Here is a 16,971-nt window from a genome sequence, read left to right as displayed (position 1 = left end):
GTCACCTCTCAATCTTATTTCTGATGAGCAAGACAGTTTGGGTTCCGGCATCCTCGCACCGTCAGGCGTTTCCCACATCTCATCTTTCCCCTTCTTTTATGTTCTCTGTAGCCTCCAATTTTTAAACATCATTTTTAAAATGTTGCCACCGGATTTCTGTGCAGTTATTCCCACACGGGTCTCATCAGTGCAGTGTAGAGAGGTAAAATCACCTCCCTCCTATCATGCTCCTCTTCTCTCACAGCGGTGATATGGCTATAAATTCCATTAAAGTATGAGAGTCTCTCAGATGCTGTGTGGATGAGCACCGCAGAAAAGACCACGAGGAAATGAATAATGCAGTATTCAGGGCAGGCTCTGGCTGGTGTCCAGTACATAAGGCAAGGGTCACTTAAAGAAATATGAAAAAAATCCCGACCAGCTGTTCATCCTGTGCACTGAATGAGCCAGCGGTCCTGTAGATGACGGTCTTATAATGAATGTGCACAAGGGAGCAGAATTAATGTTGCACAGGCCACATAAACAGGCTTGATAGCACAACCTTCGTAGTGTTCTTTTATCATATATATTTTCTTTTTAAAATTTTATTTTATTTAAATTCTATTCCCAATAGATAATGTCAGTGTCAACCGTCCTCATCTGCCCACCTTCTAGCCCCCACTAATGAACTCCTGGTCACAATACCTGTGGCTATACCACAATACGTATATGGCCCTTTTCATCAGCAGCTGTCAAAGCACTTTACAAAAGTGGGTATTCCATGGTCCCCAGCCCCTATTTTACAAAGGAGGTGACTGAGTCACGGAGTGCTTGAGGCCAACGCTTCCAAGCACAGGGGCCCAGAGCAAGACGCACAGATCCATGTTTAGGCACCTAGATCTGTGCTCTGATTTTCAAAGACTCTGCGCACCTCCACTTGCAAGGGTCCTGTGCTCAGTAGCTCTCAAATTCAGGCCACTTGTTTACGTGACTAACGGGGGCCTGATTTTTTCATTTCCTCCATTTCATGCTCGTCTTATTGCATGTTAGGAGGCCTCGGGCCACAACCAGACTGTTTATGACCCAAGAAGTCTTTAAAAAGCTGGATACTAGCACTGGAAATGGGGGGGAAGAATGATACCCAACATGGCTCCTACTGATTGCTGAAAAGATTTGCCAAACATGGTGACAAAGGAGGAAATTCTGGGGAATTAAACTCAGGGCTAGAAAGCAGAAATTCCTGGGTTCTCCTTTGAGTGATTGTCCATACGCGTATTCCACTTACGGTGCGCATGCGTCCCGTGGGCCTGAGATCAGAGTTGTTTGCCTAGCAATGTCCAGCGCGGCCACAGATGTTACAGTTCATTCCTATGGCAATTGGCGCCACCGTGGTAGATTTTTCAGAGTAGGTTCCTTTTTACGAGCAGATGGCTTATTTTTCCTCCTGGTACCAGGATGCCTCATTCTAAGTCTCCTGGTTTCAAACACTGACCCTTATGTATGGATGCTGTGCCCCATAAAAAATGTTAATTCTGTTTGGTGGAGGTGTGCGTCCACGGTAAATGTGCGATATGCAAGTCCTTTACACCTAGGTCTTGACAGGCAGGCCCACCTCCAGATATTTCTAATGGACACATCAATGAGACAGGCTTTGGCCCCTGCCTTGTTTGACCCCACTGTACACGAGCTGACTATCTGAGTGCTTCTGTTAGCACAATCTCTGCAACATCTGAAAGCCCATCTGCTATGGCTTCAGGCCTGATGCTGACACCCTCTGTGATCTTGGACAGTTCATGTCACCTGGCAGCCTCGGTTTCCCCATCTGTTAAATATAACTACAGAACAGTAAAGAGGCTCTGTGCAGGTGACCTGGGTTTCCTGTCCCTCACCCTCCTTCCTGATGCACACACATCTCCAGTGTGTCCTGCAAGTTCAGAACACAGCCTGGGACCCCTAAGCCCCATTGTTCCTGCTGCCTGTTTGCTGGGCAGCGTTTGTGCTGATCAGTGTCTCTTTGTGTCCCAGGTGAATGGTGTGAATGTGGTCAAGGTAGGGCACAAGCAAGTGGTGTCGCTGATCCGGCAGGGGGGAAACCACCTGGTGATGAAGGTTGTCTCCGTCAGCCGCAAGCCAGAATCAGAAGAAGTCGTCCGAAAGAAGGGTAGGTGTGGAATGGCCTGTTATTTCTGAGCAACGAACAAGTGAGCTCCGCCTCATTCTGCAGGTTGTCCCCCCAGCTCAGCCTAGCCATTCGTTATGCTGGGTTCAGTCTCCCACCAGCTCAAGCTCTCGGTGTCTCTGGACCCTTTCTCTGCTGCCAGGGCCTATTATCCTGCTGGCCCGGCTCAGCCTCCAGTTCCCCTGGGGTCCTTATCCCACCAGCTCGGCTCATTTAATCCGGGGTGAGCTGGCTGGCCGGGGGCCTCCCGAACTAAAAGCGTGAGTGTGCAGTGTGAGCTGAAGAGCTGTGCCCCTGGAATCGGGCACCGTAACCACTCGTATCCTCGCCAGATTGGCCCAGCGTGGGCCTTGGACCCGAGGATGATACTTTGCCACTCGTTACCAGGGCCTGTTTGTTGCCCTGGCCCTGCCCAGCGGAGGTGAGACCCACTGCCTGCTGCTCTGTCCCTGGTGACGGGAGACTGGCTCCTTGCCTGCGAAGATCGACGGGGTTTTCACAGCAACAACGGGAGGGAAGTGAAGGTGCAATGGCTGTCCGGGTGCAGCCTGAGCTAAACAGCGGCCATACCTGCTGCGGCCTCCAGGCCAGAGGTGCTTACCTGCGCCAACACCCCTGGGCTGCACTTGGCACAGGAAACGCTGCAGCACGCAGCATAGGCCTTCGGGCACCGCGTCGGCCAGAGCCCTGGACTGCGCGAAGCAGGCTAAAGCCTGCCAGCGTAGGACACGTCTCAGGCTGGCGGCTCCAGCAGGACAGAACAAGGGAGTCCTGACCAGAACAACGTATCAGAAACCAGTGTTACTGGGCACCCCAGGCTCAGGATGGCATGTCCAGGGCTCCCCCAGGGCTGAGAGAAGCACCCCAGACTCTGGCTCCGTAGGGCATCCCGATGTGCCCCTTCTAGCTTCTGCCAGGCAGAGCCCCCCACTGTTCACCAAACGAGATCAAGGGCTGGAATCTCCACTCAGAGCTCAGAGGAATTAGGGGAGGGGGGGCCACAGGGAGCCAGGCGTGGCTTCCTTATCCTGAGCCACAGGGGCCCTTAGGCCCTTTAGTCAATGGAGGACAGGGCAGAGCAGAACTCTGTTCCACCATGCCCCCCCTGCCCTGCCCCTCACCCCTTTCACGGGGCCTTGGGGTGTTTGGCAGCTTTATGCAGGAGAATTATTCACAGACCATCCACATAAGCAGCTGTAGAGGACTGGTGAATTCAGCCCTGAGTATATAGGCTTTCTTTGGCAAGGGGTTGTACCTGCAGGCCTCCCAGCACGGACCAAAAGACACTTGAGGCTTTGGCAATTCCAGTGGTTCTGTGCGGGAGGAGCTCATTGTGACGTGTTTGTCAGGAGAAGGGAATTTCTTCTGGTTTCTGGCACAGGTCCTGCCATCTAGAGGTTTTCCCAGTTGACCAAAGGAGTTTTTTTTCAAGGGTGGAGAGGTGCCAGGTGCGGATTGTGCCCCTGGCCTGGAGAGGGAGGTGCCAGATGCGGATTGTGCCCCGGATGCGGATCTTGCCCCGGGCCCAGAGGGAGAGGTGCCAGGAGGGGATCTTGCTCTTGGCCCCAAGGAGAAGGTGCAGGGTGCGGTTCATGTCCCCAGCCCGGAGGGAGAGGTGCCAGGTGGGGGTAGTGCCCTTGGCCCAGAGTGGGAGGCGCTGGGTGGAGTTTTTTCCACGGGGCCGGGCTGGGTGGGGATCATGCCCCCGGCCCGCAGGGGGAGGTGCCAGGTGGGGTTTGTGCCACAGGGGGAGGTGCTGGGTGCAGATTCTCTCCCCTGCTGAGCCAGGGAGGTGTCTGGGGCACATGGAGCGTCAGGAGGCTGTTAGAGGAGGAGGGTGGTTGCAGGGGAGAGGCCCCTCTTTCCTCCACGCCATGGGACCCGCGTGGACCTTCCGGCCGGCAGCAGTTCCCTGGGGAGATTCCGAGCAGTGTGATCCCCGGCAGCCGGGCTGAGCGCAGCGGGTGGACCGGGGGCAGGCAGCAGGTCAGAGCGAGTGCTGGTTTAGCGGCGAGGGTCTGTGTGGCGAAGGAGCCCGTTCCCTTGGGGAGTGTGGCTGGGCGCCAGGCGCTGAAGGAAAGGGAGGACTGAGGCGCTCGGAAAGCAAGACACGAGGAGAGGGGGAGGGAGGCAGCTCTGTGCTGACACTAAGAGCTGTAATTATATTGTCACTGCTCGAGAGCACGAGTCGTGGGAAAGACTGAGGCTCAGGAGCTGGTGCTGGGATCTTTGCCGGGGTCGCTTCCTCCTCCTCTTCCCGCACTTCCAGCCTCTTCTGCCCCTGCTCTCCAGCACCAGCTTGCTCCCCAGGCCTGCTGCGGGGGCCCTGCCTGGGAACCGCACCCCTGCTCTTTCCAGCGGAGTGGCAGAGAGCGGAGTGAGTGTGCGGGCTGCCACCTGGGCCGTGGCCTCACCGAGCCGGCCGGTACTCAGGCCCTGGCATTCACCGAGCCAGCTGGTACCCGGGCCCTGGCCTCACCGAGCCGGCTGCCACCTGGGCCCTGGCATTCACCGAGCCGGCTGCCACCCGGGCCCTGGCATTCACCGAGCCGGCTGCCACCCAGGCCCTGGCATTCACCGAGCCGGCTGCCACCCGGGCCCTGGCCTCACTGAGCCGGCTGCCACCCGGGCCCTGGCTCACCGAGCCGGCTGCCACCCGGGCCCTGGCTCACCGAGCCGGCTGCCACCCGGGCCCTTGCAGGCTCCCCTTGGCTGGAGGAAGATTGTTTCTGCGGGGCTCTGATCGCCCAGGGGCCAAGGCCGCCGTGCCCCCGCCGCAGAGCTCTGCCCGGGCTGGCCTCCTCTCCTCCCAGCGCGGGTCGGCCTGTGTTCCTGGCTCATGGAGGCCTGTGTGGGAGCAGCGTTCCCTGCCCGAATCCGCCCCTGTTGGGGTCTCTGATGCAGGCAGCTCGGCACCAGCCTGAAGCTCTGGTTCCCATGGTAACGCCTGAGCGTTGAATCCTGCATTGTTCCAGCCGAGCAGGCGAGGAGGAGGCACCTGAAGTGAAGAGGAAAAGCCTTCAACTCATCTCCACTCCCTGAGCCCATGGCATGGCACCTCTCTCCGGCAGAGCCACCGGCGGGCCTGGCTAGGGAGCCCCTCTCCCCAGCCCTGCCCCTCGCCACAGCGCCCACTGCTCGTGGGCTTTCCCACATGCGCCACGCGGCCCCTCAGCTTGGCACAGAGACATCCCTCTCCAGCCTTTCGCTGGGGCCCTGACACCGCCGCCGGGCCTGGATCCAGCCTGAGTTCAGAGACGGGGCGAGGTGGGCACTGGGCACTGCAGGATGGACTCCCCCCCAGGAGCTGGGGAGTGAGAGGCTGAGAGCCTGGACTCTGTCCCCCTCTCCTACCCTCCGCCCATGGCGTGCACGGAGGGGAAGCAGCCAGCCAAGCTGTTTGCCGAGTCACACAGGCAGCCAGCTGCCTGCGGGTGAATTTGAGAGAGAGGCTTTCCCAACCTGATCCTCTCCTGGCACTGCAGGGGTGCGAGCAGCCCAGGGACCATGGCTTGGAGTCTCGCAGGCTGAGGGTCTGTGGTTACCTGGGCGCAGGACGCTCCCTGGCAGACCTCAGCAGTCCCAGGGCTGCCCTGTGCCCTTGGGACCCTGTGACTGGGACAATGAAGAAGTTTGCTTCCACGCGCAGCCTTAATAAGATTCTGCAGCAGTGCGACTCCTCGTCCCGCGAGTACGAGGAGATCCAGGCTGTGGAGAAGAAGTGGCACCTGCACTTGGCCACTCCTCGCAAGTTCCTGGACAAGAAGTGCAAAATGCCATCTCTCTTCCTTTCAGCCCCGCCGCCTCCCAAGAGAGCCCCCAGCACCACCCTGACGCTGCGCTCCAAGTCCATGACGGCCGAGCTGGAGGAACTAGGTAAGCAAGGGGCGCGGGGGCAGACGCAGGAATGCCCAGGTGCATGAGGAGCATGCGCGGGACATGGAGAGTGCAGGGACACACCCAGCAGGAAGCCACACGTAACACACGCTTCCCTGGGAGGGGGACAGGTGGGCGCTTGGAGGGACGCACGCACACTCCACACATGGAAGTTTCTGCAGGGCTTGGCCTGTGCAAAGCGTCGCTTGCCACCAGCGCAGACGCAGCCAGCAGGAGAAGAAACCCTGCGCAGAATCACCCGATCCCCGGCGTCTGCACCGCCCGTGCTCAGGGGTGGGGCCCTCTGAGAGTGCTTCCTGGCAGCCACGCATCCCCCCCGGCCTGCACACATGCTGTTCTCGGCAGCCCCCACCCCCTGTATGTGTCCAGTAGCCCAGTGTCTTCTGCCTTCCTGCCCTTCCAGGTGGAGCCCCCCCACTTCCTGGGGTCACCATGCAGCCCCCCTCCCCCCACACTTCCGGGTGTCGCCATGGAGCCCCCCTCCCCCACCCCTTCCGAGTGTCACCACAGACCACCCCCCTTTCCCCAGTTCCTGGTGTCACCACAGATCCCCCCTTCCCTGCCTGCTTCCAGGTGCTCCAGGGAGCCCCAAGCGCTTCCCGTCTGTCCTCGTGGAGCCCTCACCTTATTCCAGGAGCTCGGACATTCCTGCAGAGCCCCCTGATCCCATGGCCACCTCCCGGCACCCCTGCATGCACTTCCACGTGCGTCAGGGCTTCCATATGCGTACGTAGGGCACTTCCACGTGCGTCAGGGCTTCCACAGCTTGGGGATCACAGCTTGTTTCCTGTGCATAGAAATGGTCCCCTGTTCCAGGCCAGAGTCTGCCCAGTACGCTGCAGGGCAGCTCCTGTGCCTGCCTGGGGGTGCGCATGTCGGCTGGGCTGGCTGGCTCAGAGATGGGGCAGTGGCGTGGGCCTTTGCGGGTTCTAGAGTGGGGTGCTAGCTAGCCGCAGGCACCAGAGGTAGTGAGGAATCTCCTTACCCCCGGTGCCCCCAGTCGTGTTGCACGCCCATTTGGCATGAAGGGTGTGTGCTGCTCAGGGGCCCGGGGCTGGAACCGAGGTGCATGCTGAGCTCCGGAGCCAGGAGCTCTGGCAGAGTTGAGTGGAGGGATCTTGCACAGTACCTGCCTGCCCCAGCCCCGGCTCATCATTGCTTGGACACTGAAAAGCAGCGATGTGTCCACCGCTGCCTCTCTGAGCATCGCGCAGTGGGAGGAGAGATGCTGGGGTGGGGAGGGTCTCCCTGTACCAGCGCCTCTCTCTCGCATGGCCCTTCTCACCCAGCTGTGCCCTTGGCTGGGGCTAGGCTGGCCCTCGTGCTTTTTAAACAGAACTTTGGAGTCCACGGTTTCCTTAAGCTTTTGTGTCCGGTCTCCCCATCGTTGACCTGGCTCCAGGCAGGAGCAGCCCTTCTGGCTCAGGCCCCTGCACCCTCAGGCTAGGCATCGAAATCTAGGTAATGGTGTCTGATAAGGTGTCTCTTCTGGTCACCGAAGGAAGGTCCTGACTCCTTGGTCCCGCCCCCGCCAGGGGAAGCGCTGGGTTTGAACAGTGGGCATTAGGCAGGGCCTCGGGCCAGTCCGAGTCGTCTCCTCTTTCTTGCCTTTCCCTTTGAACACGTGGGACACAGCTGCTCAGCTCAGCGGTTGGTGCTCACAGGATTGTGCCCCAGGCCTTCTGCTCTCGCAGGGCTGCTGATCAACTTGGTGCGGGCCCATGAGGGTTGTGAGTGGACACTGACAGGGAGCACGGCGCTGTGCCCATGGCAGGCCGTCATCGGAGACTGGCATGTGCACTGCCCTCGCATGTAGACGGGGACATGCCAGCCTGGGCACTCGCCCAGCAAGTCACTGTGCACACACAGGAGGGACGCATGAACGTGTACTATATGCATGTGTGAAGGCAGCTCTCCAGGCATGGGGGTGCAAACTCACAGCATGGAAAGGAAAGTCCCCAGAAAGGCAGGAATTGTCTCCCTGTGGGGGGAGATTTAGGGAGAGTCCCTACTCTCATCTCCCTGGGGGGTCATTGACAGCCAGTCCCTCCATCAGGCCTCGGGGCAGCAGGGGAAAAGCAGACGCTCTCTTCCTCGTGTCCTGGGGCAGGTTGCCCTGTGTCTCCCTGGGGGTGGGGGGAGGAGAGTGATTATCAGCCAGGCTCTGCCCCACCTTTCTCTGGAGTGAATGGGGGGAATTAGTGGCTGGTCTCTCTCCCACCTCTCCCCAACAGTGAGGGTAATCCGCAGATTGTCGGGGTCAGTTCTCCATCACTGGCCATCTTCAGCCAGGTAGGAGGTGTATGTGAAAGCTCTGCTCTGGGAATGAGCGGGGGGCAGCCCCTTGGTGGCCTGTGCAATGCAGGAGGTCAGGCTAGGGGGTCACAATGGTCCCTGCTGGCCTGGGGATCTGTGGAGCTCCCTGCAGGGTGATGAGCAGTGAGCCCTTCCCCACAGGCTCTTGGCGTGGGAGGAGAAGAGCAGCTGGTCTCTGCCCCATGTCTCCTGGGAGTGGGGGGGTTAGCAGCTGGCATCTGCCCTGCCTGTCCTGGGGGAGTCCTTGCCCTGCAGCTAACTTGGAGAGGCATTATCGGTCAGCCAGCATCACGTCTCCCTGGGGTGGATTTAGTGGCCAGTCCCTGCCCTGTCTCCCTGCGGGGTAGTTCGTGGCCAGTCTCTACCCCACGTCTTCCCAGGGGGTTAGTGGCTGGTCTCTGTCCCTCCACCTTTCCCGGGGGGGTTAGCAGCTGGTCTCTGTCCCCCCACCTCTTCTGGGGGGGGTTAGCAACTGGTCTCTGTCCCCCCACGTCTCCCGGGGTGGGTTAGGGGCTGGTCTCTGTCCCCCCACCTCACCCAGCGGGGGTTAGCGGCTGGTCTCTGTCCCCCCCACCTCTCCCAGGGGGCGAGGGAGGTAGCGGCTGGTCTCTCAGGTCCCTGGGTTTCACAGGTCAGTCCCTGTACCCAAGGTGAGTGCTCCTTGGGGGGTTGGGGGCGCACTCTCCTTTGCACCCTTCGAGCCGCTTGTGGGTTCTGTGGCGGGGCCATGTCAGCCCAGTGGAGAACGGTACATTCCCCATGAGCCCCTGGTGAGCAGTGGGGGCTAAAGCCTCCTCCCTCCAAGAGGCCTTTCTTGGTGTTTGTCTCCTCCAGGACTTCAGGCATCCAACCCTGTCCAGGCCTCCCTCCACTCCTCTTCTGCCATCATCTCTCCTGCTGGGCTAGTGCTGGCCATGGCCCCGTAGCCAGGCAGGGCTGGGCTCAGGTCTGCCTGGGCATGAGGGTGGGACATGGGAGAGTCGGCCTGGCCTTGTGTCCTATCGTGCTGTGAGTCGCAGTGCCGCACGATGGCCCTTCTGCTCCCACGAAGGGGCTGCAAAGAGCCGCATTATCGTGTGCTGGCCCCATGCTGGAGGAGTGAGCATGGACCAGGCCTCGGGGCTGTCCGAGCCCTAATACACCGCAAGCGCCATTGCAGAAACTGGGAGGTAACTGCCCGGAGAGCCACCCCTTGACTGGCCAGAGCTTAGTTCCTGCCAGGTGGGCCCAGCGTCCTCCCGGGTGTTGAGAAGCTGGGAGTGTGGGGCAGAGTTAGGGAGGGCAGCTGGCGAGGAGCGAGCGGGACAGGGAGCAGGGACTGTGCATGCCATTCATGTCCTGTGTTTTGTTTCTTGATTCCAAGCCTCGATGCGGAGGAGAAAAGGGGGTGAGTGAAACTGTACAGCCTGGGGGCTCTTCCCATCCCTGCCGAACCCCACAACGTTCCTGGCCTTCATCCCCAAGAAACCCCTTACACCTCCCTTCAGAAAGTGGGTCAGGGCTAAGTGCACCCCAGGAAATCCCCGAATGAGCACAGCTCTCAGCAGAGCTGAGGTTCCCATGCCCGAGAACAGAGCAGAGTGCAGCTGCAGAGGTGACTAGCCCCTTGACCAGATGCTCAGAGTGGGGAATTCCCTTGTCAACTAGAGTCCCAGAATCCCAGGCCCTGGTCCTTCCCTGCTTTCTATCCTTCACGCTGCACAGGGTGGGGTAAAGCTGATGGCCACAATCCTCCATTGGCTTCAGTTTGCTTCGTGCCTGTGCCCCACTGAAAGCAGCCCCTGCATAGGGGGGTCATTGGGTGCTACCCCGTCCTGGCCCCTGGAACTCACAGCTAGATGAAGTAATGACAACTAACCTGGCCACGCTCACTACTAGGTGCAAACCCTCGCCTTGCCTGTGTAGACAGGTCAGCGGGACGAGGCTGATCCCGTCCCATGGTGCTGTGTTTCTGTGCGCTGATACCCTGAGCCCTGGCCAGAGGCAGGCACCAGGCGTGGGGCTGGAGCAGGCGGGCGTCACGGAATCCCCAGCTTTTCTGGAAGTTTGGTGCCAGCTGTACTGGTCAGAGGCAAAACTCTGCTGGTGCTGGTGCAGGAACGTAGAGCACCCTGATGAGGGGGCCAACACCCCCTCTCCTTCCCTGCGAGGGAAGGGCAAACCAGGCACCAGGGAGACACCCAGTCTCGGTCACAAGGACATAAATTGAGGAGCGCCCTTGGGTAGCCTCCCTGACTTTCAGCACAGCCAGAGAGGAAAAGGGGATGGGCAGGGAGGGAGGGACCCGTTTAAGAGGGCTCGCTGGGGGGAAAATGAGGACATGGAAATAGCTGTTGAGTGAAGCTCAGCTCTGTCAGGCTGGGGAATTGTCCCTCTAGGCAGGAGGGGTGAGCCCGTCTCCTGGGATCTCCATAGAACTAGCTGGGGGGCTGCTTTGGCGGACGCTCTCTGCTGCAAGGCACACGCTAGCCGTGACTTCATGGGGCTTTTCTAGCTCGTGCCAGGGCCCCGCAGAGGCATGTGGCTGTTAGCGTCAGTTCTCTCCTCCCACTCTCGTGGCCCCACTGAACGGTCATTCATTACCGGAGGTTTGGAAAGACGATTGTGATGTTTCCCGGGCACCAGGCCCGCGAGGCACCTCGCTACCCCCTGCTCTTAACTTCAGGGAGCCTCGGCTGTGCCGGCCAGTGGTCAACTCCCCGACCCCACTGGCCACGGGCAGCACAAGCACTTCCCTCCCAGCCCACGCGGCACCACTGTCCCCTGCAGGCTACCGCCAGGCAGTCTTCCCCCCCAAGTGCTCCGAGCAGCCCCCTGCTCTGCCCAGCCCTGACCCATGGGCCACTCACGGAATTGCCAGGCCTGCTGTTCCCAAAGGAACAGTACCCAGCAGCTTAAGCCGGACACCTTGGACCACGGCCCCGCTTACCACACAGCATCTGCATTACGTTTATTTAACAAAGACCAAAGTTGTCTGGTGGCAAAGGGAATATTGGAAACGAAGGGTTACATAGAAACAAAACTGTCACACGTACTCTAGAGCCTGCGCTCAGCACACAAGCTGCCTGCTTGTCCAGGAAGGTCCTGCTCACCCCAAAGGCCTTCTCATAGTGTCTTCACCAAGATGGCTGAGACCCTTCCTTCCTGGGCCCAAACCCCATGGAAGCTTGCCCTCCCCCCTATGAAGGGAGCCAGCATGTCTTTCTGCACCCCCAGATATATCAGCCCAGACCTTTGAGCTTCACCTAAAAGCAGGGTACCCTGCCCCCTGCTGTTTACATCTTCCTGTTCATTTTCCTCCCAAAGACCCCCATTTGACTCAGTGGGAGAACAGACTTCTATTGTAAGCCACACAATATGCTTTGGTTAGCCAGGGAGATGTGTGACCCCTTCTTGAGACGCCTGTCTCAAAGCACACAGCCTCCGAGAGACCTGCTGTTAACTCCAAAGCCTCAGGAACAGAGTTTCCAGGAGATATACAGATCTCCTTACGTATTGCCTGCACACGTTCCACAAAGATAAAGCCTTGCGTGGGACTGTTTTTTTAGCCCCGCTCCTGTCCCGCCCGCAGTCCCCGCTCCCACTCCCCCTCGCTCCTGTCCCACCCACAATCCCCACTCCCCCTCGCTCCCGCCCTGCCCACAATCCCCACTCCCACTCCCCCTCGCTCCCGCCCACAATCCCCACTCCCATTCCCCCTCGCTCCCGCCCACAATCCCCACTCCCATTCCCCCTCGCTCCCGCCCACAATCCCCAACTCCCACTCCCCCTCGCTCCCACCCCACCCGCAATCCCCAACTCCCACTCCCCCTTGCTCCTGCCCCGCCCGCAATCCCCGCTCTCACTCCCCCTTGCTCCTGCCCTGCCCACAATCCCCAACTCCTACTCCCCCTCGTTCCCACCCCGCCTGCAATCCCCGCTCCCACTCCTCCTCGCTCCCGCCCACAATCCACACTCCCACTCCTCCTCGCTCCTGTCCCGCCCACAAATTCCCACTGCCACTCCTCCTCGCTCCCGCATTGTTTCTTACATTTTTATCCCACTCTCACCCGCAAAAACCTTAGATCCCACAAGAGAGACAGATTCCCCCATACTACTAAAAAAACAAAAACAAAACCACCCAAACCAGTCGGTTAATATGTTTGATATCTAAATGAAATTCAAACACAATTTTTACCACTAAAAGAATAAAACAAATCTTGCATAAACCATGTAAAAAAATACTTTAACTCCTGTTATAATAGACATCAAATCGCTTTTTATCCCTCACTTAAATTTAAGTAGTAAACCCTTTATTTGAAAAACAAAGACAAACTTGCTTTCCATTTCCATTGCTGAAATTCGGTTTGTGACAAACTGACAAGAAATTTAGTGTTTTCCCAGAAATTACCGCAGGCTGGGGGTTTTGCCCACCCAGTCCTGCCTCCAACAAAGTCCATTTTATCTGCTCCTGCTCTTATGGAAGTGGGTCCTGCAGGATCCCAGTCCCACTGGAGGGCTCTCCAGCCCAGCTTCAGGCGAGAGCTTACCTGACACTTCAGTGAACCAGAGTGTACGTACCAGAGCCCGGGGAGCCCGGTGACCCTCTGCCACTTGCCATCAAGAGGCCCTTGGGTCACAGCGACAAAGCCCGGACGTGAATCGGGCTTTCCAGGTGGGAGTGCCCAGGGCGCAGGGCCTGACTGTTCTGTCGCTCGTGTCATCAGTCCCCAGGATTGTGCCCTCACAGGTACCAGGGATGATGGCTGATGTGGCACATTCCCAATCTCCTCAATTCAGCAGAGAATTTAGCGCATGGCCCGTCCTCTCCTGCTGTCTTCCTGGTGTTCCGCTTTGTGCAGCCATAGAGGGGGCACTTGCTCTCCAAGGCCCTGGATCCTGTCCACTGGCCAGCCCTGCAAATGGTTTGGCTCATGCCCAGGAGGGGACAGTGGAGAGCCACCTGGGCTCAGTGGGTGGGGTTGTGCACAGATGTGGGGCTATGGCTGTCGAGATGGGCACAGCGCCTGGTCCTGGCTCTCCCCACATGAGCTCACAGGAACTCCAGCCGTACCAGCACGGGGAGAGAGGAGCTAAATCAGACTTCTGCTGCCGTCTTCTGGGGTGGGCCGCCCTCCTCCACCGGCTCGCCCAGGCCAAGTCCTTGGCTTTCAGATGTTCTGGAGCCGCTTTGTCCACCACTCCAGAGAGGCATTGCACATGGCCAGTGCCTCCCGTCCCATGAGTCTCTGGCTCCTGACTGCTCTATACAGCTGTCAGGCAGTGGCGCCAGGGGTCTGCCCCAGAGAGGGTTTGCAGGTGGGTGGCCAGCTCAGCAGGGATCTAGTAGCTCCTAAAGCTTCCACCCCTAGGGAAACCTAGAGCAGTGGTCCCCAAACTTTTCAGGGTCATGCCCCTGTTACCCCAGTCTGTGCCTCCCCCCAAGCTGGGTCTGGGAGCGGAGCAGTGGCTCCAGTGGGCGGGGGGAGGATGCAGACTGGAAAGGGGGCCAAGGCTGGACACAGCTGGGAGTGGGAGCAGAGCTCCGCCCAGGGGCTGAGGCTAGAAGCCAGAGCCACAGGCGTGGGGCCAGGAGCCTGGGCACGGGGCCAGGAGCAGAGCTGGGTGGCATTCCTTCCTGCCCCACTGGGGGCTGGTCCGGGCCCCAGCCATGCTCCCCCAAATGGGGTACACCCCACAGTTTGGGGACCTCTGACCTCAAGGCTCTGTGCCATGGAGGCACAGCAATGCTCACTGGGGGGGCGTGAGGTCTAAAGTGCAGCGACACGCTGTGCAGGAACTCACCTGCATGGCCCCTGCTGGTGCAAACGTACCACAGTGCTGATTCGCACGTCGATGGTGGAGACGGCTGCGCCAGGCAGACAAGCCCTTGGGGACAGCTGCTTTCATGGAGCGATGGCAGTCTCCCCGAGTCAAGGCTGTGAGTAGCTTTCAGGCAGACTCAGTCTGAAGCTCTCTGCCTGAGGTGGCAGGTGTGGTCGCCACTAGCAGAGGATTCATGGGTTTGATTGCTGTCACGGGCCCCACTGCAGACTGGAGTGCTGGATATTTGAGGGGTTTTCAAGTTTTCTCATTTTTTCCCCGTCTGAAAGCAAAAACGATTGGCCTAGCCATGCCAAACGTGGCTCGTTCTGCTGTCCTCAGTGAGCACTGCTGCCTTTGCCCAGCCGGTACAATCACTCTGGAGTTGTCCCATGTGCTTCTCTTGAACCTCTGAGATGTCTATGTTCTTTATAGACGCTGCAGCTGTGACATTCCAAACTCTCCGCGTTTCCTAAAGCTTCTGTTTGGCTCGCCAGGCTTACAGGGTTTAGGACTTGAGCAGCCACAGATTGGAGGCGTAGAGGCCCACGTTCAACAGCCAGGCTGGACAGAGTCTAGACGTTTGTACATGCCTTATGGGCGCTGGCCGAGCCTGACAGCCACCTGGACAGTCATTCTTTTCAGGAGACATATTTCAAAAATTGAAAGTATTTCCTAGAGTAGACAAAGGGCATCACTGGGAATGTAGGGAAAGGAACTGCAGCAACACGTGGCAGTTAAAAACGCAGCCCAACCCGGATGTTGGCCAGCCAGAAATTGTAAACTAGGTGAAACTTTAGAAGTTCCTGTTGTTTGGAAGGGCAGCAATACAGACATGGCCTGGGCAGTGAGTGACGGAATGGGGCTGCTTCCCTCAGGATGGCACATACTGGCTAATGCGGCACTCACACCTGAGCCCGTACCTGGATGTAATGTAGGCAAATGACGGGGGTAGGGGCTTCGTTAGGATTGCAGGACTTAGTGCGAAGGAGGAGAGTGAACAGCAGCTGCCACAAACTCAGTCTCCACCCGATCTGTGGCCCATCCCCAAGTGCAGAGTTCAGCCTGTCCCCTGCCACACACTGATTTGGCTTTATGTCTGAATTTCCAGAGAAACTGGATGAGATCTTGGCAGCAGCTGAGCCCTCGCTGAGAGCAGACATTGTCGAAGCAGATTCCAGGGCAGCCACTGTGAAGCAACGACCCACGAGCCGGCGCATCACGCCCGCGGAGATCAGTGTGAGAGAGGAGGGCATCTGGGCGTGGGAGGGGGTTCTGCTTACTGGCGTCCAGCAAGGACGGCAAGTGTTATAACAAGCATCTAGCTGTGGGGCAGCAAACAGCAAGGGTACAAAGGAGCCAGAGCAGGGAGACGTTTTCTTGGGATGGAATGGGGAGGAGGTGGTAGGTTGGCTGAGAGGACATTGGTCAGCATAGTGAGTGGAGGGAGGCCAAAGAGGTTGCAGGAGAGAGGGGGATGGGAGATGGGGCAGTGGGCTCATGGGGGGATGCTAGAGAGATTGCAGTGGGGAGGGAGATGGGGGAGCAGATGGAGTAGGGGGGTCGTGGAGTGCAGAGGGGAGGCCAGAGGTTGCAGGGGAGATGGGGGAGCAGAGGGGAGGCCAGAGAGGTTGCAGGGGAGATGGGGGCCAGAGGGGAGGCCAGAGGTTGCAGGGGAGATGGGGGGGCAGAGGGGAGGCCAGAAGGGTTGCAGGGGAGATGGGGGAGGAGAGGGGAGGCCAGAGGGTTTGCAGGAGAGATGGGGGGACAGAGGGGAGGCCAGAGGTTGCAGGGGAGATGGGGGAGCAGAGGGGAGGCCAGAGAGGTTGCAGGGAAGATGGGGGAGCAGAGGGGAGGCCAGAGGTTGCAAGGGAAATGGGGGAGCAGTGGGGAGGTCAGAGGTTGCAGGGGAGATGGGGGGCCAGAGAGGAGGCCGGAGAAGTGGCAGGGGAGATGTGGGGCCAGAGAGGTTGCAGGGTCAATGGGGGGCCAGAGGGGAGGCCAGAGAGGTTGCAGGGGAGATGGGGGGCCAGAGAGGTTGCAGGGGAGATGGGGGACCAGAAGGGTTGCAGGGGGTCATGTCCAGGGCGATATCGGGAAGGCCAGTGGCCATGCTGGGTGTGACGGGGAGATGGACGGTGAGGCGGTGCAGGTGGCAGGGAGGACAGTGCTCCAGGTCTGTCCGGCGTGAGAGCGCAGGCTGGCTGCAGCATGTCAGGGCACCTGGGGGTTGAGTCTGGGATTTCGGGAAGATGATAAAGGAGGGAAGACAGTCCGAGAGGTGATTGGAGCAGGACTCAGGCTCTGGAGGACTCAGTGAGGACTCAGGGTCTGGAGATGAGGCAGGACAGATCATTGGGGCTAGTGGAGGACTCCGGATAAAAGAAGGGCAAGAGAGAAGTCTGAAGCCTGAGGCGGTTTTAGACAGAGGATCTCAGAGGCTGGAGCAGACAGAGACGTGGCTGAGGCGCTGGGGAAGTGCCATGTACCGTCACTGCAGGGTGAGGTGTTGCAGTGCAGCAGTGAAATGGGCACGTGGGAGGGAGGCGCGGCTAATGGCCGAGGGTTTTGAGACGTCCTTGAGGGAGAAGAGAGTCAGAGACAGAGGTCGGGGGTGCGGGGGAGAGTGGGCCCCTGAGGCTGTGAGCTTGCGCCGTACATTCGCTATAAGCTCTACGGATGCGGCTTATTTCCATTACACTCCAGGGACCGCAGCCTGCTCCCAGTGAAATCAGTGAGGCTTTGGCTGTTGGCCTCAATGGGAGCCAAGAGGGAAGGGGACGCAGCTCCCCTGGACT

General features: G+C 59.0%; 1 protein-coding gene across 12 annotated transcripts in view; it reads left to right on the top strand.

The window, feature by feature from the left end:
- Positions 1–16,971, top strand: part of SHANK3 (SH3 and multiple ankyrin repeat domains 3) — a 675,575-nt gene that overhangs the window by 611,114 nt on the left and 47,490 nt on the right. For 11 of the 12 annotated variants that reach the window (XR_012666651.1, XM_048820302.2, XM_075124627.1 and 8 more), the window contains exons 16-19: positions 2,005–2,140; positions 5,954–6,034; positions 9,735–9,758; positions 15,285–15,412. Coding sequence is in view for 11 of the 12 variants with exons in the window: in XM_048820302.2 (XP_048676259.2) it covers positions 2,005–2,140; positions 5,954–6,034; positions 9,735–9,758; positions 15,285–15,412 (369 nt within the window). In the remaining variant the exon portion in view is untranslated. The remainder of the gene's footprint in view (positions 1–2,004; positions 2,141–5,953; positions 6,035–9,734; positions 9,759–15,284; positions 15,413–16,971) is intronic. The other variant, XM_075124628.1, reaches the window with a different exon arrangement.

Source organism: Caretta caretta, chromosome 1 (genome assembly GCF_965140235.1).
Source record: "Caretta caretta isolate rCarCar2 chromosome 1, rCarCar1.hap1, whole genome shotgun sequence".
Lineage (NCBI taxonomy): Eukaryota > Metazoa > Chordata > Testudines > Cheloniidae > Caretta > Caretta caretta.
The sequence above is the reverse complement of the archived record's forward strand: the minus strand, read 5'-3'. Positions and strand labels throughout refer to the sequence as shown.